The sequence below is a fragment of the Phaseolus vulgaris genome, chromosome 8 (assembly GCF_051622355.1).
Source record: "Phaseolus vulgaris cultivar YP4 chromosome 8, ASM5162235v1, whole genome shotgun sequence".
Taxonomy (NCBI): domain Eukaryota; kingdom Viridiplantae; phylum Streptophyta; class Magnoliopsida; order Fabales; family Fabaceae; genus Phaseolus; species Phaseolus vulgaris.
In genome coordinates, this window is record NC_143505.1 from 56,081,308 (window position 1) to 56,106,038 (window position 24,731).

The following is a 24,731-nucleotide window of genomic DNA, read 5'->3' on the forward strand; positions in this document are numbered from 1 at the left end:
AAGAATTATTTTATAGTTTAAATGTGTTATATTTTCACCTTTATTTCAAAATAATAAATGAATAGATACGAATTGATAATAAAAAATAGTTTTCACCAAACAATTAAAAATTTTAATTGTATAAAAAGTAACAAATATAAACTAATATACCACTTGCAAAGAAGCTTCCTTTGTTGCAATGCATATGAATTGCATTATCTAAATATCATTTCTTTGACCAAAAAGCCAAAGAGGGTATTGTGTCTTACTCTGAGTTACCTCTTTTACCTACAAATCTACGATCAGTTGTTGACCCACATCACTATGTAACTCATCGTCTTCTAAAATATTATATAAAAAAACTTAATATATACTTTTTGGTTCACTTATTAGTATGTTCTTAATCATGCCTTTTATTTATTCAAAATTGCCATAAACATTCCAAAATGACGTGTAATTGACTTGATACTTCCATACACACTTTTTAACTTTTTAAAATAATTAAGTAAAGAACAAAAGAAAAATTAAAATGAAGTTGAAAAATATCTTCTAACATTCTTATAAACATGAAATTCATATGTTAATTAGTCACACCCTGATAAATCATAATACTATCTTGTTATCTCCTTTCTCAATGATAATTTGGTTAAAACAAGAAAAAAAAATCCAGTTATAAAGCTTAAGATCTGGAAAATAGATGCATGATTGACAATTGTAACTGTGAAAGAAACTAAATTTATCTTATAGAAACATTACAACAACATGAAAATGAAAATGGAGAATGTAAAGAAATTTCTAAAGCCACGAGACTGAAACTTTTATGTATGTACATAAACAGTGGTGGTGGGCCTAGCTGATCTATGTACATGAACAGCGGTGATGGGCCTAGCTGATCTACCTGGGCTGGTGAATAGCCCGAGGACTAACTTTGGGCTTGACGAACTTTGGGGCCTTTTCAACATACCTAGGCGCTTCGGCCCAACCTCCTCCAGAGCTTCGCCATTTGAGCACCCCCAAAGACACCACCTCTTTTCCTTCTTCCCCTTCGTTCTCTTCTTCTTCTTCTTCTGTATCCATTAATATTAAACAATTAATTAATTGAAAACATAAATATAAAAAAAAAAAATTAACGAAAAATGGGAAGTAGAAAGTTACCCAGATCTAAGTCGAAGTCGAAATCAAAAAGCTCGTTCTGGTACTGGGGATCTTGGAAGCACTCGCGGAGCCAGTAGTCGCGGAACCACGCGGAGGAACGAACCAAATTCCACCATTCGTCGGAGAAATCCTCCACCGTCCGATAGGCGAGCGGCACGAACATTGGAGCGTTGGGATTCAATCTGGAGGAGGTGGATGAAGGAGAGATCACTTCCATTGCAAACAAACAGGATAAGGATAACAGAGACCACTGAAGAAAAATAGATAATAGGTGTCAAAGTTTGTGCTTATCCACTCGGAGGTGGGTGGGTATTTATAGCGAGTGTGGGAGCCAAAACGACGTCGACTTGGGTGTTGGGAGCATTGCACACGTGACACGCGTGAGCCTCCACTTCGAACACGGTTTTTGGATCAGCCACTGTTTTGAGATATTTTTATCACATGTATGGTTCACTTCATGGGTCATGATGATGGATGGCATCCTCATTCTCATTGTATTCATCATACATAGATACATTGGAGACAAGGTTACACACTTACACGTCATTTTTTGTCTGTCCTCATCTTCTTGGAGTGCTAATTGTACAACTAGGTTTGGATCTACTTTATTAACTGCTGCATTTTAATTAATTATATAGTCATTACATCCTTAATTGTTGCTAATTATTAAGTTCTAATTTTAATTTTATGTCATCTATACATACTAATTATCTTTAACAGGTGATTATTTAATTATGTTAATTTCTTCAAAGGGTGTATGGTTATTTGAGAAAATAATTAAATGTAGAAGTTGTACGATAAATCTCTGTGAGAAAGAAAACTTTTACAAGATATTATTTTAGGGCATAATTTAATTTTTTAAAAAAATTGGTTAAACTTATTTACTGGCAATATTGGTAAAATGTGTTGTGTTATTTAAAATTACTATTATTATTATTTTCAAGAAACCCTAATTAACATATTAGTTAGAACGAGTTGATAGTGGATATTTCACCGGACTAAACCTGTGCAAGGTTGAAATGATTCAAAAAATTAGAAGTAAAAATATGTTATGCAATATAATATATATTATCTTTGTAAATTTTAAAGGTTAATTAAAAAACGAATAGAACCATTATATTGTGTCCTATTTTTAAAATTAAAATTAACCTTGTAAGTAAGTTGTGTTTAGATTTGAGTTGTGTCATACATATTAATCTGGAAGGAATTTAATAAAGACTTACCCCAAAAAAAACGAAAGTCTAATATAATATGTAGAGAGGAAACGCGTTTTTCTATAGGAAGAAAATTAGGAAGTAAAGAAGGTATAAAGTAAATTATTTGAAATCATGTATAATATTCCATAAAAGATAATTTTTTTATAATTTTTTAGTATTATTTTTAATTAAATAATTTATTATTTAATATAATACATGCATATTGATCCAATCTCTCTAAAAGTAATTGTGCAACTTTTTAAGTAATATTTGCATAACATAAATAGTTTTAAAAACAAGTTAATTTTATTCCTACAAATCTAAGTATACAGCATAAATATATAAATAGTTTTTATTTCATTTGCTTTGTAATAATCAAGAGTAAAGGGAGATAAAAAAAATCACTTTTCATCATTAAAATTAAATTTTTGTAGGGTGATTGTGTGTGTGAGAAATAAAACAGGCCATTAATTTGAGTATATTATTTTCTTTACTGTTATAATCAGTGGTAGAAAAAAATGAAAAATATGATATGTAATAAATTTGTGATACAGATTCAATAAACTATGCAATTTTGAGGTAGACTGTTTCTTTAAACTGGAATCTTTTGGTTTCATGGTAGAATGTCTTGTACTTGTTAGGCCAATATGTTAACCATATCCAACCTCTTACCTCCCACTCCATCGTCTTCCCCACAACACCTTTATCCACTTTCCAACACACCCTTTCTCCATATTCATCACCTGCAAAAATAACCCCTCCTTGCCTAGTGAAAGGACGATAAACACTTGAGTACCTGTCTTTGAACCATGACTTTGGGTTAAACATCGCAACCTTTGAAGGCTTTGACGAGAACACTTCCTTCCCATCGGTGCTATCATGAAGAAACCAGTTCAAATTTCCACTGTACCCATTAACAGATTCTTCGAATTTCCACGGCTTTAAGCTCACAGTTGTGGATTCTCCTGCCGATACGCTGAGTCCCATATAAGGGTTCGGTGGATCGAACGAGGCTTCTATTCCTTTCTCCACTCCAAACTCTATTACCGGATTCTCCGAGGATTTCCCAACTGATACACTCAACACTTGGTGTTGAAGCGTGGGGGTTAGTTGCAGCGAGATTCTTGAAGGAAAATGTTTTTCAGCTGCACCTGCTCCTCGCTCTCTCATCATACTGTCATCTACTAGTTTCAAAACATCGCATCTTTCCACAGAAGCGTAAATATTTCAGCAGTTCAACATGATAAAAAAACAAACGAAGAATGAAAACACCTTCATATTAATTACCTTATGTTGTCAATGTTCACCACGATTTCGACCCATTTCTCTTTCATTATGACTTTGTAGTTGAATTGAAGAACGCCTTCAAGTTGTTGATATTTGAGAGAGAATTGAAGTCTCTCGTCAGGTGGATGGTTGTTTGCATTCACAACATCCATGCTTATGACGGGGCAGTATAATTGAACTTTCCATAACCCACCTGTTGAGAATGCATAAGAAAATAGAGGTGATGGAGTTCTGAAGGTGATGTGACCATTGGGATGTGTTTCTTGGAGCTCCACAATCCAATTTGTGATTGCAAGGTTCACGGAACGCATCCACTGCTCTTCTAAGTTGGAACCCAAGAGTTTCATTAGTAGCTTCGATGCTTGCCTTGACTCACACCCTGCCAGTTGTTCTTTCAAAGTGCTGAGACAATTATAACGAAGATCAGAAGGGGCTTCGTATATGCAAACTAGGAACAAGAGAGTGAGGAAAGCAAGGTTGAAAATGTCTTGGAAATTAGAAATAGAGTCAAGTTTGGGAAACTTGATATAGGAAACCTTCTTCTTGTTGGAGCCATAATGAAGGATATCTTGTATGAAATTAACAAGGAGATTGGAAATGGTTTCACCATCTGTTAACCTCATGGTTTTGGTGTTAGGTTTGAAAGGTTTAGAGGTCCAAAGAGATATAGGGATGCTGAAATCTGCCACAATGGCTAAAGAGAGACTTGAGGATTGGTGGTGATTTTTTGCTATGATAAGATTAAGTGATGGTTGAGATGAGTTTGTGGAACACATGCTCATAGACATGGAATCTGTTTTCCATTCTGAGATTGGTGGACTGTTTTGAATCCATGAGAACACATCAAGAAATCTGTAATAAGCCATGGCATAAACCTAGCTAGGTGTTGGTTGTGGGGCTTCAGATGTTCGTCAAGTTCTCTATTTAACAGACGAAAAGTAAATTAGCAAAGATTCTTGTTGGGCAAGAAAGGTCAAAAGTAGTAGTGCATGTGATTTGTATGATGATATTAGAATTTGGGAAAAGCAAGATAGAATATTTGTAAGTAGAAGATAAAGACTTTTTCTTGTGTTCTATCGTTTCCCACATATGGTAACTGTCTAAAAATGCATGCATGATTTTAGCATAGCTACAAGACGCAATAATAAAACCAAAAGTGGAATCATTTATTTAGATAGGATTGTTTAACTTTGCTATAGTTTATATTTTAATTTATCTCAACCCAGTTTAGTATCTAATATTCTTTTAATAATTATGTATTTTAAATTGAAGATGTGTCAATTGCTTACTGAGAAATATTTGATTGTCCACCACGTTAGTAGCATTTTTGTGGTTCTTTACGTGGCTTCACTTTGAAGCCTTTGAATCTGGTTGCAGATAACACTATGTCTCTGTAATGGAAATATTCGTTATTCACTCAATAAGTGATGAAATTCTCTTTCAACAAATTATGACAGAAAAATAACATAAAATAAGAGAAGGAAGAGCAATCATAGATTTACATTTATTACTTGACGTGTGGCACTTGAAGGGCAAGGGCATCTTTTGTTTGTAAAATGGGCATTGGATTCTCTACCCACATGCGTGAAAATCTTAGCTAGATATAGTGCTTATTTAACCAATATACCTAGTGTTTTAGCTAGGAAACTTTTTTAGTTGGAACTCGGATTCGTGTCTAATGGAATGTTTGTCAATAATAGTTCATATTCGCAAGTTGCTTACTTTGTTAACATTTTCCATTTGTGCATGTTAAATTGTTAATAACGTTCATGGAAGGATGACACTAACAAGGAGAAAGATGGATTATTGGTGATATATATATATATATATATATATATATATATATATATATATATAGTTCCTACAGGTTCGAATTATTTTTTTTGGTGCATTCCTTCGGGTTTAGGGATCTTCGATCGTTTTGGATTTTCGATGTTTTTGGATTTTCGATGTTCTTAGATCTTCAATCTTCTCAACAGGATACTTATAATTGTGCTCCGATGTTTAAGTGAATTTAGATTTGACTATATAGTTTAGGGTTCAAATTTCATTACATTCTACCTTGAGAAATTCACTTATTTGTTTGGGCTTTAAGTTGTATGGGCGATAATTTCTGGCATGTTTACTTTGTGATCTTTGCTAATAATATTGTTAGGTTTCACACACTATTGAAAAGTTAGAAATGTAATGTGCTCAGATGTCGAAATGCCAGATAGGTATACGAATACTCAACTCTCATAAATTCGACAATTAATACATATATATGTAAACATCTGAGTTCGAATGTATATGTATATTTACGGTTTGACAGTACATATACATATGTGTGTCTATATATATATATAAAGATGTGTCATACATATACATAGAAATAACATTGTGTTTAAGAATGTGAAACTTGACATAGTAGAATTATTTATTGTTCACACAACTAAAAAATGGTTATTGATAACTTACAGATTTTAAATTGGCTAAGTAGTCTTATGTTGAATGGTGTTTTGACCTTATTATTGATTAAGATCTATAAAGAAAATCACAATAAGGATACACAATGTATAATTGTTTTCTTTTTGCTTAAATATTTTGTTTGCTCTCACTTAATCTTAATATTAGTCAGGGACATTGGTTTTGTTTCTTCTGCAGATATACTCTGTTTGCGGATTCTCAAAACAAATCCAAGCTATGAGAGAGTTTTCTATATCATATATGCCCTCAAACTATAGCTACAATTGAACTTTGAAAGGAATATAGGTGCACCAATGATCAATGATGCAAAGCCAAGGAGACAATTTTAGTCTAATAATAGACATAATATATTTGGTATTGATGAACATGAAGCAGAGAAGGATGCAAAGGTCCCAAGGTGACATTTTTTTTCCCCAAAACAAACACTTTCATGAAATTCTACTAGATAAGACGAATGGTAAATAGCCTGAGGCATCAATGGGACTTTTTTTTATGGGATAAATTTTGAATGTATATATTTTTTTTTGGGAAGTTTACATTGATAAGTTTTTTGTAGTTTGACTTGGGTGGATATGGATGGGATCATTGGTCAGTTTGCTGCTGAAAAATGGATGAAAATATGTAACTTTATGCATATTAAACTAAAAAGAACAGGAATATCGTCATTCTATTTTTTAAACATTGTTAGATTTTTTTTTTAAAAGGTTGTAGTACTCTAATTATTTTTTTTTTTCTTTATAAAGGGATTAGAGTACCCTATAACATTGTCATAGCGACATTATGATGCAAAACCTAAATCACTTTATTAAAAGACATAATATCTATTAATGTTAACCAATATTTGTTAATCTAATATACTAATTAACTTTTAATTAACTATCTTAATTATATTATGCTTTCGTGTTACATAACTCTATTTTATTTTATTAATTGTATTAAAGAACCAAGAAATTATTATATTATTTTGCATACGATTACAATATTTCTAAAATTACATTTTTACTACACGAATTAAACTAATATTTAAGAAAAAATAAATGTGCCTTAATATAATGTATGTATTATATATTACAATTTACTTTTGTTTTCACAGCAATATATTAGAATTTACTTATTAATATAGTTATTATAGTAAGGTAACTATATATTATGATGATTTTTAATACTAGAATTACAACTTTAATCATTAATATAACTTTTTTTAGTGTTAGTTATCAATAAAATAATCTACATTAGAAGACCGAGAGACTCTCCAATTATTTTTAATGGAAGGATCCACTAAAAGGAATATTACACTTACAAAGTCTAATGTAGATGAGAAAAGGGTTTAGTAGAGGAAGAAAAAATTTGGAAGTAAAGAAAGTATATAGTAATTATTTCAAATGAAGTGTATTATGGTTTTTGAATGGGGAGAAAGCTGAAAGTTATATTCTATTCTGTTTGATTGATAATGGAAAATATGAATCATAAGTCTGACACAGTTTGGAATATTTAATTTGAAGTGTTATCCACTCTCATACACGCAATTCATCAAAAGAAAAGGAACGAACCTTGGTGAATTATGAATTTATGATGATCACGAAGGGTATATACCCAAATGAATGCTTATGTTAACTATTTTCTTACTCTTAACCAACTTTAAAGAAAAGAAATATATATATATATATATATATATATATATATATATATATGCTTCCATTTCTGCTTTGCTGCCTAATCCATTAAGTTTCAACGTATTCATTCGTATCGATATATATCAGTAAACCTAAGAATATATTCCTACTTTTGGATTACAAATACTTAATACTTTTTTATAGAAAAGGAAAGTGTAGTTGTTGTATACACAAGGAACTATACTCTTTTTTACGTTACATGTTACATGATACGATCTATTAAGAACACTTAACATTACAAGATTTTAAGGAAATTCTCTTATGGATCAGTTCGTCTTTGTTTGATTTCCTTTGGAAGATTAAAGCTTTTTTTTGGAAGACTAAAACTTTGTCCTCAATTCAATTTACTACTTGGTTAATTTAATTGCTTATGAGGATAATTTGGAAACACTAGGGGATGCAGTTGCTAGTAACTTATGTTGTTTTTGCAGGCTTAATGTAGAGACAACTTGTCATTTATTTTTTGAATGTAAATTTGTTTGGTTAGTTTGGAACTAGTGCTACGTTTGGTTGGGGTTGGCATCGATGGACCATTTTAATCCCGCCTCACATTTCTTACATTTTAAACTGTTAAACATACTTGTTATGGCAATGATGTATGTGGATGTGTTTGAATTGCAATTGTTGGTGAAATTTGGAAACATTGGAACAAACACTTTTTAAAAGGCGAAATGATTAATCATTCTGGAGTGTTCACATTGGTTCAATTAAAGGTATGGTCCTGAGTTACATCTAAAATAGCTTATGCCTAGCTTTTTTATTCCGATTGGTGCTTTGTCCCTCTGACTTTTATGTTTTTTATTAAGTGATTATGAACTTCAAGATATTTTCTTTATGTAGTATGAATGTGTGGTGTTGGTTTGTTATTTGGTGACTTGTTTTTTCGTTTAGTCTAATAGGCTTTTTGGCAAACTGTAAGGGAAAGGTGAGATTTGTTATATTGTGTTCGGTATAAGGGTTGGATCATCTTCGAAGTGGTTCATATTATTTATTTTTTATTGTTGATAAAATAACATAACACTTAACAAATTATTATTTTATTATAATATAATGTTTTATTCTAAAAAATAGTTATAAAGTAATTGTTTTTTTTATTATTTGGACTGCAAACTTTATTGCCTATACTATTACTGCATACTACCACATTGGATACAAAAGGATTTAGATTTAATTAATTGTCAGATTAATTAACTAGTAGAATTAGACACTTTAATATATCCTTTTAAACCTTTAATTTAATAGCTTGAGTGGTACTAAGAGAAATTATTTATATTAAATAAACCAAATGTTTAAGGATGTTTTCTCAGTGTGTGAAGATTGATTGTATAGAAATTAGGCAAATTATGAGAAACCTAAGCCTTATGGAATGGTTAGGAATGAAACCAGGTTCATGAGCGTGCTGTTTTCTAATTAAAGAGAACAATAAATGATAATGACCCTTCTGTCGTAAATAGGAATACAACCTTATATAAGACATAAGATATTGAAGTTAGACCCTATTACTAAATTTGGTATTCATTTTTAACTATTTGTGTTAAATCGTTTCTTAAAATTACTTCATATATAAATATTTTAGAAAGTAACACTTTTATACTATTCATAACAAATTTAATTTATACAGATATTGATTTTCACTTTCAACTAAATTTAGTTTGTTTTTTTATATTAACTTTATCTTGTATAAGTATCTTTACAATTATGATAGGATCATATCATGTTGATCTAATAGAAGAGACGTAAATTTTCACTTTATGCGAGATCTACCAATGTTGCGTATAAGTAGTTTGTGTCTTAATTCTATAACAAAACACGACACGGGTGTATGTGTTTTAAGCTTTTCTGAATCCAATAATGGAATTCATTCCCAATTTCAAAGTGATTTGTGGGTGAAGGATTTTGTGATTTTCGTCCAATTCAATGGAGTTTTGGAAAATATTTGCCTAAATACCTTAGGGATACTCTTGTCTCTCTTTTGAGGGTCACCATAAAAGAAGCCTTAAATATATAAATATATAATTTTGAAACTATATCAATTATTAAATCAATAAAAATACACTACAAGAGAATCCGTAATTACTAACTAATTAGTTAAAGAAAATCCAATTCATTATATTGATTAAGTTAGATATTATTTTATAAATTAAAAAATTATTGATATTTAAAGTAGTTTTTATTAATAATAAATGTTTATGAAATAATTTGTAAATTGATATTTAACATTAGTTACCAAAAGTTTTAACTAAATTAGTCACTAATTTAATTAAATAATAATTTAAAATATAAAGTAGTTAATAGGTAATATTAAATATCAATTTAGAAACTATTTTATAATTTTTTATTAATAAAAAAATTATTTTAAATATTAATAATTTTTTAATTTATAAAATAGTATTTAACTTAGTCAATACAATGAATAATTATTTATAGTATTTAAATTAGTTTTATTTGAAATCTAGGTTAAAATGGGTAAAGTTTTTAATTTATTTAACTAAAAAAAGGTCATACTACAATTGTATCTTAGAGACTCATTAGTAAAAATGTGACAATAAATAAAGAAAGAGAAGAGGAAAAAGCATTGAGATTTTTGCATACTCACCAAACTACATATTTTTGAATGACGATTGAGAATTTCTTCACCGTTAGATCAAATTGATTTGTGGACACGAGGTTTATCAAAAATTTCGTAGGTTTCAATTGTTAGATTGTTGACACAAGGTTTAGAATGAGATAAATGGTGCTCCTTTCTTGGAGTTTTTTTATTTCTTTTTTTCTAATTTTAGAGATTTTTTATTATTTTTTGTTGTTGATTGAATGCATTATTTGTACTTGTAAGAGAATATAGGTTTTTATTCTAGTTAAAGATTTTTGTATTTCTTGTCCTAGGATTTTTCTTATGCGGATTTACTTTTATGTGAGTTTATTTTTGTGATTCTCACACATTTTTGTAAAAATTGAGAAAAATTTATTCTACTACTTATTACTCTGTTTTAAATTATTATTTTATTAGTTTGATACATTTGTTAACTTATGGCAATTGCTTCCTGCACCCAATCAATTGTGACTGGCACCCGATACACTTTTAAAAATTCTAAAATGTCCTTGTCTTCTTCATTTATGAAAACATTGAATGGTGAGGAAAAGGAAGTTCATGAATGTGTGAAGCTTTGCTTTGAGCTGCAAAAGAGAAGGTTGTGCTTCGTTCATTGTTGCTAAGTTGAGTGTAAGCTTCGTTTGCTAAGTTAATGAGGTAAGTAATCCATTTTCGTTCTTTTTTGGTTTTTTTCTCGAGCTCAGCTGGTCCTGGATATCAGAATCTGGAATTCTTTTTTTTTTGCCTACGGATATTAATATCCGGAAGTCAAAATTTTCAATATGGATATTAATATCCAGAACTATTCGTTGCTTCCGGACGCTGATATCCGTAGTTCATAATTGCCTTACGGATGAAAGTATCTGAAACTAGTATTTGCAATCCAGATATATATATCCAGAAGTTAACTGTTGATATTTTTTTGGTTATGGATTAATTTATCCGGAAGTGAAGTGTTCATTTTTTTCAACAGCCGAATGGATACAACAGAGTCATACATGGGAGTTTTAGGGGAGATTGATGTGTGGGATGGATTAGATGATGTTGATCTGGAGCAGTCAACAAGTTATAACGCATTAGATAATGAACACAGGGCACATGAATGTAGTGAGGCATTTTCTACAAATGAGGTATGGTCAATGTTGGGTTGTGAATGTTTTTTTTATGAATTATTTTTAAATTTGGCATATGTTATTGTAGGTATTTCGTGATCGAGATGAGCTGTTAGAATGGGCGAGAAGTGTTGGCTATAGTTATGGGTTTGTCATTGTTATATTAAGTTAAGATACATGGACGGGCCAACGAGGAATGATGACCTATGTATTGTTAGGTTGTGAGAGATGAGGTAAATACAGACGGTATAAAAAAAAAGTAGATGTCAGTCGAACTAGAAGTAGGAAGTGTGAGTGTCCTTTCAGATTGCGAGGCAAACCAGTCAAAGGTGGTCAAGGGTGGATGGTTGAATTAATTTGTGGTTCTCACAATCATGACTTGGCAGAGACAATGGTGGGTCATCCGTATGCTGGAAGGTTAAGTATAGAGGAAAAGGTTATGGTTGAGGATATGAGTAAAACTGCGGTGAAGCCAAGAAATATTTTACTAACCATGAAAGAGAGAAATGATAAGAATGTGACAACGATTAAGCAGGTTTATAATGCAATCACTGTTCTCCGAAGATCACAACGAGGTCACAGAACAAAAATGCAGCAACTGATGTTGTTATTGGAGCGAGACAGGTATGTGCATTGGTGTAGGTGTGATGAGGTCTCTAATATTGTGCAAGATATATTTTGGACACACCCAGATTCAGTAAAATTGGTGAACTCATTTAATATTGTCATATTAATGGATAGTACGTACAAGACGAACAAGTATAAGATGCCGTTACTTGAGGTTGTTAGGATTACGTCTACAGGTTTGACTTTCTCCGTTGCATTTTGTTTACTAGCAGCAGAAAAGGAAAATAATTTTTTTTGAGCCCCTTGACAGACTTAAAGGGTTGTTTTTTAGAGTTGATTCATGCCCTAGGGTGGTGGTATGTGATAGAGATGTTGCCTTAATGAATGCAATTAGAATGGTGTTTCCTGAATCTTATAATTTGCTCTGTCGGTTTCACATTGATAAAAATGTGAAAGCAAAATGTAAAATGTTGGTGCATCCAAGAGAGGCATGGGTTCATGAGGTTCTCCTAACTTATTTATCTTCCTCCCATGTGAAACCACCTTCAACTCACCACGATCCTACAATAATCAACATATATCATCAATAAATAGATACATACTAAATTCAAAAAATTATCTTTCGTTACTTACCAAACCATTCCACAACTGTCTGGCTACATGATGTTCATAATTAATGAGTAAGGACTTATCCAATGGCCCTCCTGGATAGCCTTCATCATCCACTTCAACTTCTTCTTGTTCAATATGATCTTCAAACTGTTCATTTAGAATTGACGTACTTGGGGCACCCCGTTTTCTTCTCACCGATGCAGTTGGTCGCACACGGTCCAAATTAGAACTTCCTCCACCTCTAGTCCTCACCATCTAACATTCAATCCAACATATATAAAAATTTATAACACATATAGCATAAAAGAACATATAAATTAATCCATACAAGCAAAACAACAACACTAATACGGATATTAATATCCACAAGACAACAACAAATTTCGGATAAAAATATCCGCAACACATAACCCTAATACGGATAAAAATATCCGCAACCCTAAACTATATTTCGGATAAAAATATCCGTAAGTCAAAACACACTTACGGATAAAAATATCCGAACCCCAAACTCATTTACGGATAAAAAAAACCGGAACTAAATTCTCCCTTACGGATAAAAATATTCGCAACTCTCAAAAGTCACTTGCGGATAAAAATATCCACAACTCTCAAAGGTCACTTGCGGATAAAATATCTGCAACTCTCACTCACTTACGGGTAAAAATATCCGGAAGCATGACGTACCTTTGACTCTGGTGCTCTGCCTGCGATAATGAAGGTCACGGTGGGTGCAGAAGAATGGAGAAGAACGTCGCTCACGGTGGTTGGACAACAAGCTTGCTCACGGTGGCTGGACAACACGGTGGCTCGGTGGTTGCGGCACTGCTTCAGGCACAATGGAATGGAAGAAGAGAAGAATAGGGTTGGTGCAGGAAATTGGGTGCATATCACAATTATACTTTTCAGAATTTCATTAAGGGTATATTTGTCTTTTACTATTAGGTGATTGGGTGCCAGTTAGAATGTGTTGGGTGCAGGGAAAATGTGCCTTAACTTATTTAGTTTTTCTGTTTTAAGTTATTGAGCTTTGTTTGTTTGACCCAACTTTTCTTTTCTGTTTCAGTTAGGTCTTAGTCTTTTTTTCTTATATATACACCATGTATTTTACTTTTCTCTGTCTTTCTCTCTTTTATGCTTAAGTCATTGTCTCTTTTTCATTTGCAATTAGGGTTCATCAGAATCTCTCTTTCTTCATTGCAATTACGTGTGCTCAATTTGATGCACCACATCAGACAATGAATATTCATCTTCATTGACTATTGACTGTAATAACATTCATAAGAGGAATATTAAAATTCTTTGGTTTAGGAACTTTCTTTTGGAGCTTGCTTAAATGATGAAAAAAAAAATTGAATAGTGGAGCTTATTATTTTTGGAAGGAAAATTAATGAAGGACTTAATATTTGTGAAGAAAATGCATTTTTTTATCACGAATTCATAAAAGTTAAATTTCATATTTGATGAAGAACAAGATTTTTGAACTATGATAATTGTTGTTATTTTATAAGATATTTTGTAGATAAAAATATATATAATTTTGTTGTTAATACATGCAAGAACTTTGAGAGAAGATTGATTTCCTACTTGTTTCTAAATTAGTAAATGACAATTAATTGTACTTTATTAGAGAATCTTGTAGAATTGTAGTACAAATATTCATATTACAAATCATTTCAATGATTTTCAAAGATGTTTTGATTAGTTGTCAGTTTAGTATCAAAAATTGTTAGCGATGTTTTGTGACTTTTAGTATAAAAATTGTTAATGATGTTTGTGACTATTCATAGTGCTAATTTTGCTTTATTCTTAGGAGATGTATTTTGCTTCCATAATCAGTATTTCTCTAATGGTAATATATTTAATGACAAAGAGAAACACTTATAATGAGAAGATCAGAAGGAAGACAAATTCATCTTGGTTAAAAGTTTGTTACAAAAAGTAAGGTTAGATATCAAAAGAAATAATTGAAGCGTAATGATAGACATAAAAGTTAGAGAAATGCAAATCTCAATACAAGAATGTTGTGTGTGATTATTGACACAAAAATGATACATAAAAAAATATTTCATCTAGAAAAGTGAGAATAAAGATAAAGAAAGACAAGTAATAAAACAAGGACTATGATAATGGTGATCGTGCAATTAATGCTACTAGTGATGCTAATATTATTCTTCATCATTATGATTCAATAAATCTGGTACTTGATGTGAGCGTGTGGATAATTGGTAGGGATGTTAGATGTATGTTACAACTAGGAAGAATTTCTTCACATCTTACATTCCATGTGACTTTGGAGTTTTGAACATGAACAAAGCTGAAATCGTGCTCTGCATATACGATTTTAGTGTAAGTTTCATACAACTGAAGTAGTGCATGAGTGACACAGCTTCAATTATATTACTTTTCATTGAAGTCGTGCTATAGTTAAACATAATCCAAGACTTAATGAAAGTCGTGTAAGTCCCACATGACTTCAGTACTAACCGATTTTAAGTGAAATCGTGAACATGTGTCACAACTTCAATACTAACCGATTTCAAGTGAAATCGTGAACATGTGACACGACTTCAATACTAACTAATTTCAAGTGAATCATGAACATGTGACACGACTTCAATACTAAACGATTTCAAGTAAAATCATGAACATGTGACACGACTTCAATGTTGATCCCTCCCTGTATGAAAATCGTGTGTCTCATACACAATTTCTTCATATAAAGTCGTGTCAACGATACACCACTTATCTAAATTAATAATATATTTTTTTACCCAATTCATGATAAAGTATACAAATGGCAGTATTTATGTGAAAAAACTTCAGAAGTATGTTATTGTAAAAATCAACAAAATTAATCTTATTATAGAATAAAATAATATTATTAGTATAATTAATTAAAAAAAATATGTTTCTTTAGAATTATACATATCCGATGTTATTTTTATTATTATAGAAATCCATTTTCACATAATGACTTATTTTTAGACTAATGTTTTCTACAAATAGATTGGGCCCATAGCCATCTCACATTAGGGAGGTTATGTTTGGAGAAGTAAATTAGATAGAAAGAGGTCTGTGGTGCCATTCTTTGTTCCCAAACCCAAAGCCCCCCAACCAACCAGAGTCTCCATTGCGCCTCGCTCGCTCTATTGGTTCTTCCATAGTCACGCGCGGCAATTGGAGATTCACGCGCCACCATGGCCTCTACACCGAACCTTCCAATTTCCTCCCAATCCAACTCCTCCGCTGGCGCCGCATCGCAGTCTCAGCCTCCGATTTCCACGCCGGCGTTCCGTGCCTTCATCTCGCGAATGTCCTCGTCCCTCCGTCACGCCTTCGCACAGCGCCGCCCGTGGGCAGAGATGGTCGACCGTAGCTCCATGTCCCGACCTGACACCCTCGCCGAAGCCTACTCTCGGATCCGCAAGAACTTCTCCTACTTCCGCGTCAATTACGTAACCCTAATCGCGTTCGCGCTAGCGGTGTCGCTCATCACGCATCCTTTCTCGCTCCTCGTCCTGTTCGGCCTCCTTGCATCGTGGTCATTCCTCTACCTCTTCCGCCCCTCCGATCAGCCTGTCGTTCTTTTCGGACGCACCTTCGCCGATCGCGAAACCCTTGGGATGTTGGTGGTGCTCACCGTGTTCGTAATTTTCCTCACTAGCGTTGGGTCCTTGTTGATCTCCGCTCTCATGGTTGGATTGGCATTTGTGTGCGCGCACGGCGCGTTTCGCCTTCCCGAGGATCTGTTTCTCGACGAACAGGAGTCTAACAGTACGGGATTCCTCTCATTCCTCGGTGGCGCCGCCGCTTCTGCTGCCGTTCCGGCCGTCGCGCGGGTGTAAACGGCGGGATCTGGAAGGCCGGTGTGTCCGGTGGATTCTTCTCAGGTTGGTTCGGCCTTTTTTGTTGTATTATGTTGAATTGAAATTGTTACGGAGATATTCTCTGGCTTTTAAGATCCAAAGCGAATTGCTTAGGGGTTAGTTCTTCTCTACTTTTCTGTTTTACGCCGAGAGATTATTGAGCTATCAAATCTCGACTAATGCAGCTTAGTCACTTTTTTTTGCTTCTGAAACAGTTTGTCATATATAATAGATTTGTATCTCCCTTATTCTTCTATGGTCGAAATGATGCGTTTCAATTGTTGGAATTGGACTAGAATTTAAAGAATGAGATTACTGAGAAATGCGCTTCTGTTCTGCTGTGATCTGTAGTTATATATGGAGTTCTTGTACTTACTGAAAAAGTTCATCTTACTCAAGTTTCTGGAAAACTTCTATGATGCTCAGTTTAATATTTTGGTGAATGTTGGTCACAAAGATTAGATTGTCAGTTGTAGGAAGAAATTCTGATCTTTTTGTTGGATTTTAGGAAGAATTTTGTTGATGTTTTAAGTGCTTTCGTTATCTAATTATCTTAAAATTTTGAAGACAATCACATTCTTGTAAAAAAACAGCAACATTTGCAATACTCAAATTATAAATGAGAGAAATGATGTATCAAAAGTTTCTTATTTTTTTAAATCTGAGTGTGACAACTTTAAATGACAAGAAAGGAAAAAAGCATTTTGGCAAATTCTTCCCACACCTTCTACCCAACACAGATTTAAATTTTCGAAATGCTCTTCATTCCGAGAATGACCCGTAATTGAAAATAATATATTCCGGAAAAAGTAGATCAGAAAAGATTTGTGTGTTCCGAAAATCAAAATCTGGAAAAAAAATCAAAACCCATTCGGATAAAAAAATCCACAATAAAAAAATTCGTTCCAGAAAAAAAATCCTGAAAAGGCATTTTAGTCTTTCCATTATGAAATTGGGTGCACGTGCAGGGAGCAATTGTCAAGCATTTTTTATATTGACTAATTCGGTGTATTCTTTGTTTGGGTTAATTTTCTTTGGATGTTCAACGGGACAAAATTAACGGTTTTTAGTGTTATTTTTAAGTTGAAATTGGTGTCTGGTAATATGTAATTTTTTTCACCAAGTTTTGTAACACGCTATAAGAAATATAAGTTGACTGGTCACTGGTGAAGAAGATATGCAAATGTTGGGAGAGGATCTAAACTTGACTTGGAAGAGTTAGTATATAAAAATAATATTCAAATACACACAACTAAAAATAGGTTGATAATTCATAAAAATCATCAAACAAGTTATAAATTATCTTAGATAATTGTTCTAGCCTTTTCTCGAATTGTCGGCTCAAAGTCGGATGAGATCCTAGTATCTTCCTTTAAAGAAAATTCTATTGATTCAATTTTCAGATTCCGAGATATTGATTCAATTTTCAGATGTAATAATTCAATTTTCTATTTTCTGGGAATAAGAATTTTTCTGCTAAATATATTCCGACGCTCAGTAATTTAAAGCAAGGCAGCAAACAGAGAAGAACCGCTGTAGTTTGAGCGAGCAGCAGCTGTCGGTGGCTGCGGAGATCGCAAGATTTTGGGAGTTGGTTTTATGAAGCCTTTCAAGATATATAAAGAAGACTACTTGTGGAGCAGTTTTTACTAGTCTTCCCTATGATATGGTGTTTCGGGGCCCTACTGATAAAGACACTACAGGTCCATTTCAGTGACGTTTTTGAAATGAGATATCTAGGATGTATTCATCTCAATAATTCAGTTTTATTACTTCCAAATGAATTTTAACCAAATAGTGGTTTGAGTTAAAAAAATTGTGTCACAAAGCAAGGATACAGCAAACATGGGAAGTGAGCTTCAAATAGTAGCAGGTAGGATGAAATATGCAAGTTTATGGCTAATGGTTAAAACAAGAAACTGATGCAAGTTTTCTGTTGGTCATTAAACAATAGCTAATAATTGCTTGTATGTTTTTTTTTTCTTTCTATTCTGGTGCTTTGTAAGTGAAAAATAGGATCTTCTGTATTGTGGCTTCTTCTATGAACAAAAGAAGTCTAGGAATAAATAAAGGCATATGAAGAACTAGGTTTTTAGATGAATAATTCACATTTTTTCAATCTTGTCGTGGCTTAACTTGAATTTTTCTAGAGTCTGTCTCCTATGTCTGACACACTGTTCCACCAATCAAGTTTAACATTCCATTTAAAACACGAAATTCAACGTTCAAATATCAACGATTTCATTCAACATTAAAAATCAAGAGCGTGTTTATAATATAATTCACAAAAATTCAATTCAATTCACAAGTTTAGTGATTTCTCTCACCCTATCAATCGTTTATGCAATGAACTATTAGAAGATTTAAAGTGTTATTCTTATAGTTTACACGTGACAACTAGAATCAAATCATATAATTTAAAGCCTGCAAGCTATAATTTTCTTGTGTTATCACGAAATTGCAATTTTTTTTTATCAGACCAATTTACCTATATTAAGCAATTAGCATTCATAGGTTTCCTCTTCAGAATTAGCATTTTGTAACAACATCATAGGTGAGGGACCACCACTGTTTTCTGTACACAAAAAGAAACACTTGAATTTTCTCATTGGTTAATATTCTTTTGCATGGATAAATTAAAAGAAAAAACATAATAACTAAAATAAGCAAATAAAAACACATAATATAATTTCATATTTGACTGAAAAAATTTACTCACACTTAACAAGTCAATATATTATTATTTTAATTATATTTTTATATTTTAATATAAATTATTAATATGTATTATATGAATGTAAGGTACAAGTATTTTATTTTATATGGTGTATCACTTCTCACACCTAATATGCATAATAATGAATTTTAAGCTCATGAGACTCTACACATAAACTTAACATACTAAACTATTGAATTTCATTCATCATATTTTATTTATTATAATATAATATTTTATTTTAAAAATACTGTAGAACGGTTGTTTTTTACTATTAAAGTGTTAAAAAAAATTATTCAAAATTGTACCGTCTGAATACTGGTCGGCATTTTGTCGAGCTCACTAACTGTTCAAACAGGAAAAGTAATAGCACAAGAGTCCGACATGGACCACAAGCCGACTTCCATGGCCCATTCACGCAACCATTTGGGTTTCAGTCCAATACCGCAGGCACCAGCGATAAACGACTCCACTTAAGGAAAACCTAACGTTTTCCCCACTCATGCATGTCCCTAATAACACAATAAATATTAATACCATGTTTCCGATAACGATATAAATATTATCCTCAATATCCTTGATTATGCTATTTAAACGCTCCAATTTATATGCATGATATTCATATTTTATAAGAAATGACCATGATATGACACATTAATACTGGAGGAACCAGAGAAAAAGTCCAAGCCCATTAAAGCTTATAAATAGACAACCATACACAGGGAGTATTTTAGCTTGCATCTTTGCAATACATTTACCATATACACTGTATTTTGTGTTCTCACTAACTTGAGCGTCAGAGTGTAATTGCAGGTGGAGCCCCATCATCCCCAGAAGATCGGTTTGCAAAAGCCTAAAAACAATTGCAATCATGTCATCTAATTGACCGACCGAGCACCAAATTTTTTTTTGAAAAGAATTAATCCATAATTCGACCAACTTCGAATCAGGGAGAACAAAAATAAATATAATTTTTTTCTCCAAATAACATGCTTTTGGGAATTAATTTCCTAAATAGCGATATTTTCTCTTTAATTATCTGGATAATACTTTTTTTTCACGGTAAAAAATCGGTTACCAGGAACCATTCTCTCACCTCTGTTTTTTATTTCCGCAAAAAAAATAATCCAGAATTTGGTTCCGCGAAAACCAAATTATGGGGAATTTCCCGATAACGAACATGAGTGGAGAAAGGTTGTTCGGTGGGTTATCAAATTCGATTTTTACAAAATATAATTTCTACTTTCAATTTTCGATTTTGTTATATAAAAAATATGTTTATTTGGAATTAATTATGCGGTAACGGAAAAACTATAAAAATTATAAACCATTAAAAACTAATAGGTTGTACGAGGTTAATGTTTTCAAACGGTGTTTCACCTTCTCTGTAAGAACTCTCAAAATAAAATTGAAAAGAAAAAACTATATATTAAATGACTTTCAATCCTTTAGAAAACATGCAAGAGGTGAGGGGAAATGCAATAATCCTCTAAAAACATGCAAAAGGTGAGGGAAGTACTTACTCTTACAGTTCACACTATCAGCTAGAATCAAATCAATCATATAATTTAAAAGCTGAATGCTATAATTTTCTTGTATTATCAGAAAATTGCAATTTTTTGTTATCAGACCAATTTACCTATATTAAGCAACTGGCAGTAATAGGTTTCCTCTCTATTTTGTACATCATTGGTGAGGGGCCACCACTGTTCTCTGTAGACAAAAAGAAACATTTTAATTTTCTCATTTGGTTAATATTCTTTTACATGGATAAATTAAAAGAAAAAACAGAATAAATAAAATAAGCAAATAGAATGCACTCATGCAGTTACTCCCTATGCTTATATATGGAAGTATTGGGTAGCACTCAGGCTACATTTATGTCTCTATTAAATGTTGTCTTGTCCAAATTATTTGGTTTGAATATCGTTGTCAAATTTTCAGGAACTCAATGACTACTGCAGCCAAGAAGTACTTCTTCAAAATCTTCTTTCCAGAGAAACACTCTGAAAGAATGGTATATTTTCTTAATTATACTTTCTGCAACCTACACTAATTACATGAACATATAACATTAATGTTCTTATGTATTACTGCTTAGAATATTGTTGTACACTGTATATTTACCTTGGTTGTCTACATTCTTTTATACCAATTTATGCTGTAGTTGATTTCAAAATATTACCATGCAGTTTCCAAAATATTATATCTTAAGTAACGTTGATCATCTTATTGTGTTTTTTCCGCAAATTTCAGGTTATTCCAAGTTCTTTTGTGAAGTCTAGACGCTTACGAAGAAGGAGAATCCCTGAAGATATCATCCTCAGAAATGTTAGTGGAGGGGTTTGGTGTGTCAAAACTCGTCTCGTTGGACACAAAATCTACTTTCAAGAGGGTTGGAAGGTTTTTCAAGCAGAAAACTGTATAGGAAAAGCAGATTTTCTACTTTTCAAGTATGATGGGACCAATGTATTCAAGGTGGTAATTCTTGAACAATCATCACGCTGTGAAAGGAGAGAAGTTGAAGAAGATGAGGTGATAGATATTACCGAAGAGGAAGAGAATGAAAAAACTGAGGACTATGTGATGGAGGACGAGGAAGATAGTGATTATGAGAATGAGTATTATGAGGATGAAGATGACAATTATACAGAAATGGAAGAAGAGAGTGAAGAAGAACACATGAAGAGTCAAAATCATCATAGTAGAGCTAGCAATAGTAAATTTAACTTTATGTCCAAAACATTTTTTTTCTGCATTTCTTATGAGTGCATGAATCAGCTTTTACTGATGATTGATTTATCTGGTTCAGGGGATAGTGCAACAAGTTCCATCCCCAAGATTGAAGGTCCTCATCTTTTTTTCTTTTTCTTTTTCTTTTTTTATCAGCAGGTCCTCATCTTGAAGACTACGAATTTGATCCACAAATGTATATTCAGCCTGAAAATCCATACTTTGAAGCAAAACTGTATAAAAATAGACCCAACGAATTGGTTAGAATTCTTATATATCCTTTTTACTTGTTTGTAAATATTGTCATTTTGACAGAACTCTTGTTAGATAAGTAGTATAAGTCCATTTACTTAGTTTATGTTTCTCATTGCTAATTGACTTACTTATAATCTTTATATTTCTAATTCCATGTTGAAATACAAATGTTAATTCAATGATTCTTTACTTCTTTTCTTACTCTTTAAGCCTAGTTGTTGCAGTTTCACTTTCCATAACTCACAACAATTACATGTTCTTGCTTTTCACCTCATTCTCCCTTATTGCAGCATATTCCAGCAAATGTCTTGAGAGAGTCGTCGCTTACTTTTCCAGAAGAGATCACCCTTTCACGTTGCAAATGCTTCCAACGTGAGGTAGTAACTTACCATTTCGACAATTATATGTGTTGGTGACCTTTGTATGTATTAAATTTTGTCTTGAGAATTTGAAATTACAGTTCTGTACTTTTTTTTGTTGGTGCAGGATATTCGAAGAAATGAATTAGGAGACAATCATTTGGGCTTTTCACGACAGACACCAATGTATTCGGAAGTAACAAAAGTGTCTGAGTGGCAAGATGGTCGAGTATGTATTAAAGGATGGACAAACTTTTGTACAAAGAACAAGATCAAAGAAAATGATGTATGCATCTGTGAAATTGTATCAGGGAAACACCAAATAGTAAGAACACTTCAGGTGCACGTGCTTGGTGCTAGGAACGAATGAACACACTAAGCAATCATATCTACCAGTGAATTGGAGTTTGAAACTTGCTTATTATGTAAATACTATGAACTAGTGTTTATAATTTTCTCATTTGGAATGCTTTCTGCTGTTTTCTCATGGAATGGTAACTATATTTATCTGCAGTTCATTGCACAATCATTTAGCATAATCTATTCTTAACCATTGATCTCTTACCCTACTTTGGACAATTTTTGTTGGAATTAATTTATTCTGTTTGTGGCTTAAATTTCTTTTGTTTTATTGGCTACTGGACAAATATGAATTTAAAACTTTTATGAGCATCAGAGATTGGTGAACAAATTTGGTATAGAAGTCACTTTCAAATGTTTTAGGAAATCCTTTACCAGCTTCTAAAATAACAGTGAGTTTTGTATTTGCTTTTCAACTAGTATTAATTTGTTTGTGATAATATAAGAGTCTTTGACTTATTTATGGATGTTAGTCTCTTCTTCTTTTTACTTTTCTAATTACTGTTTCCTAAATGACTTTAATGAATTGATTCTTATGTAGCATTCTACTAATAGTATCTTTTCAATATTAACTTACTAATAGTATACCTTTACAACTATTTTTTGTGATCTTTATGGAACTTTTCTTGTACAATTCTCAATGAGATGCAATTACTCAATTATTAGGTTTCCTTTGTTGATGCCTATAATTTTGATACACATGAGTTTATTCTCTAAAGACTAATTATGAAACATTACATACATTTAAAAAATTCAAAATCTTAATTGTTCTTTAGAAAATTAAAGTTGGAAGATGAATTTATACCTTTTCTCAGTATCTTAGTTATTTTTTTCATAATAAATCATCATCTTTTTTTCTTTTTCTTACAAATACCATCAAATGATTCTTTATTATTTTTCTACAAAACATTGCCATATTGTTGAAATTGATCCTACTACTCTTTCTCAAACTTCATTCCCAATGTTCTCACTCTATCCCTGTTTTTTTTTACTGTTTTTCACAAATTCCGCTTTTAAATAATTTTTTGCTAAGCTTCTTTTTAAAGTAGATTTATGCGTCCATAATTGTTTTTTATATCCACTCTCACCTTAAAAGCTTAATATCTGAGTTGAAGAACAAATGATTCACCTTTTCCTGGTTCATAACTCTGAAAGAATTGTTTCCTCAATCAAATAAAACTCACTCAACTTCCTTTTCTTCTACTATCTGGCGGCATTCAGAAACCAATATACAAATTAGAGGCTAAAATAATATGTATTTTAGACAAATAAATAAAAGGAAAAAATTATGGATAGATAAATAAGCACAACAATATGCCAATTTCCTATAACAACAAATTAGAGGTGTAAAAATTAGAAGTTCGATTTGCTCTCATGTAATAGTAAAAATGTCAATAATCTCTTGATCCATATTTTAAACAGGTTTATGAATTTTAAGATTTATTTATTTGTCAAATTAACAGATTATTTTAACTCGTTTTAAAAATAAAATTATTTTAAATCTAAAAGATATCATTTAACTCATTAATTAAATGAATTTTAATTTTTAAACACAATAATTCAATACATAAATAATCTATCTATATGCTTTAATAAAATAATATTATTTAAAAATATATAATTATTATTTCAAAAAGTAACATAAGTTCACCACCTTGTTAATCTAGAATTATTTGAAGGGTAAGCGTTCGAAAAAAAAAATGTTTTGACTTAAGTTACAATTTTTATTATGATTTTAAGTTATTTTATAGCTTGTTTGGAGTACATCTACACTAATCAACAACAGATACTAAGTTTTAACC

At 31.9% G+C, this 24,731-nt stretch overlaps 5 protein-coding genes across 5 annotated transcripts; 3 read left to right on the forward strand and 2 right to left on the reverse strand.

The window, feature by feature from the left end:
* Positions 1-684: 684 nt before the first annotated feature.
* LOC137823959 (protein EARLY RESPONSIVE TO DEHYDRATION 15) lies at positions 685-1,967 on the reverse strand. Its single transcript, XM_068629344.1, has 2 exons — positions 1,135-1,967; positions 685-1,046 (listed from the first exon to the last, which is right to left on the reverse strand). Exons 1-2 carry the CDS (start codon positions 1,349-1,351, stop codon positions 874-876), a joined length of 390 nt encoding a protein of 129 aa, XP_068485445.1. The 5' UTR covers positions 1,352-1,967; the 3' UTR covers positions 685-873.
* Positions 1,968-2,792: 825 nt separating this feature from the next.
* LOC137823960 (uncharacterized) lies at positions 2,793-4,552 on the reverse strand. Its single transcript, XM_068629345.2, has 2 exons — positions 3,618-4,552; positions 2,793-3,534 (listed from the first exon to the last, which is right to left on the reverse strand). Exons 1-2 carry the CDS (start codon positions 4,481-4,483, stop codon positions 2,895-2,897), a joined length of 1,506 nt encoding a protein of 501 aa, XP_068485446.2. The 5' UTR covers positions 4,484-4,552; the 3' UTR covers positions 2,793-2,894.
* A 7,297-nt stretch (positions 4,553-11,849) lies between these two features.
* Positions 11,850-12,323, forward strand: LOC137825390 (uncharacterized). Its single transcript, XM_068631064.2, has 2 exons — positions 11,850-12,082; positions 12,200-12,323. The coding sequence occupies exons 1-2, from the start codon at positions 11,850-11,852 to the stop codon at positions 12,321-12,323; spliced, it is 357 nt and encodes a 118-aa protein (XP_068487165.2).
* A 3,345-nt stretch (positions 12,324-15,668) lies between these two features.
* On the forward strand, positions 15,669-16,829 carry LOC137824376 (PRA1 family protein B3). The gene has a single exon (XM_068630011.2). The coding sequence runs from the start codon at positions 15,838-15,840 to the stop codon at positions 16,483-16,485; it is 648 nt and encodes a 215-aa protein (XP_068486112.1). The 5' UTR covers positions 15,669-15,837; the 3' UTR covers positions 16,486-16,829.
* Positions 16,830-21,173: 4,344 nt separating this feature from the next.
* Positions 21,174-22,969, forward strand: LOC137825392 (B3 domain-containing protein REM20). The gene is made up of 6 exons (XM_068631065.2): positions 21,174-21,239; positions 21,479-21,941; positions 22,035-22,070; positions 22,115-22,215; positions 22,501-22,587; positions 22,697-22,969. The coding sequence occupies exons 1-6, from the start codon at positions 21,174-21,176 to the stop codon at positions 22,937-22,939; spliced, it is 996 nt and encodes a 331-aa protein (XP_068487166.2). The 3' UTR covers positions 22,940-22,969.
* Positions 22,970-24,731: the final 1,762 nt, after the last annotated feature.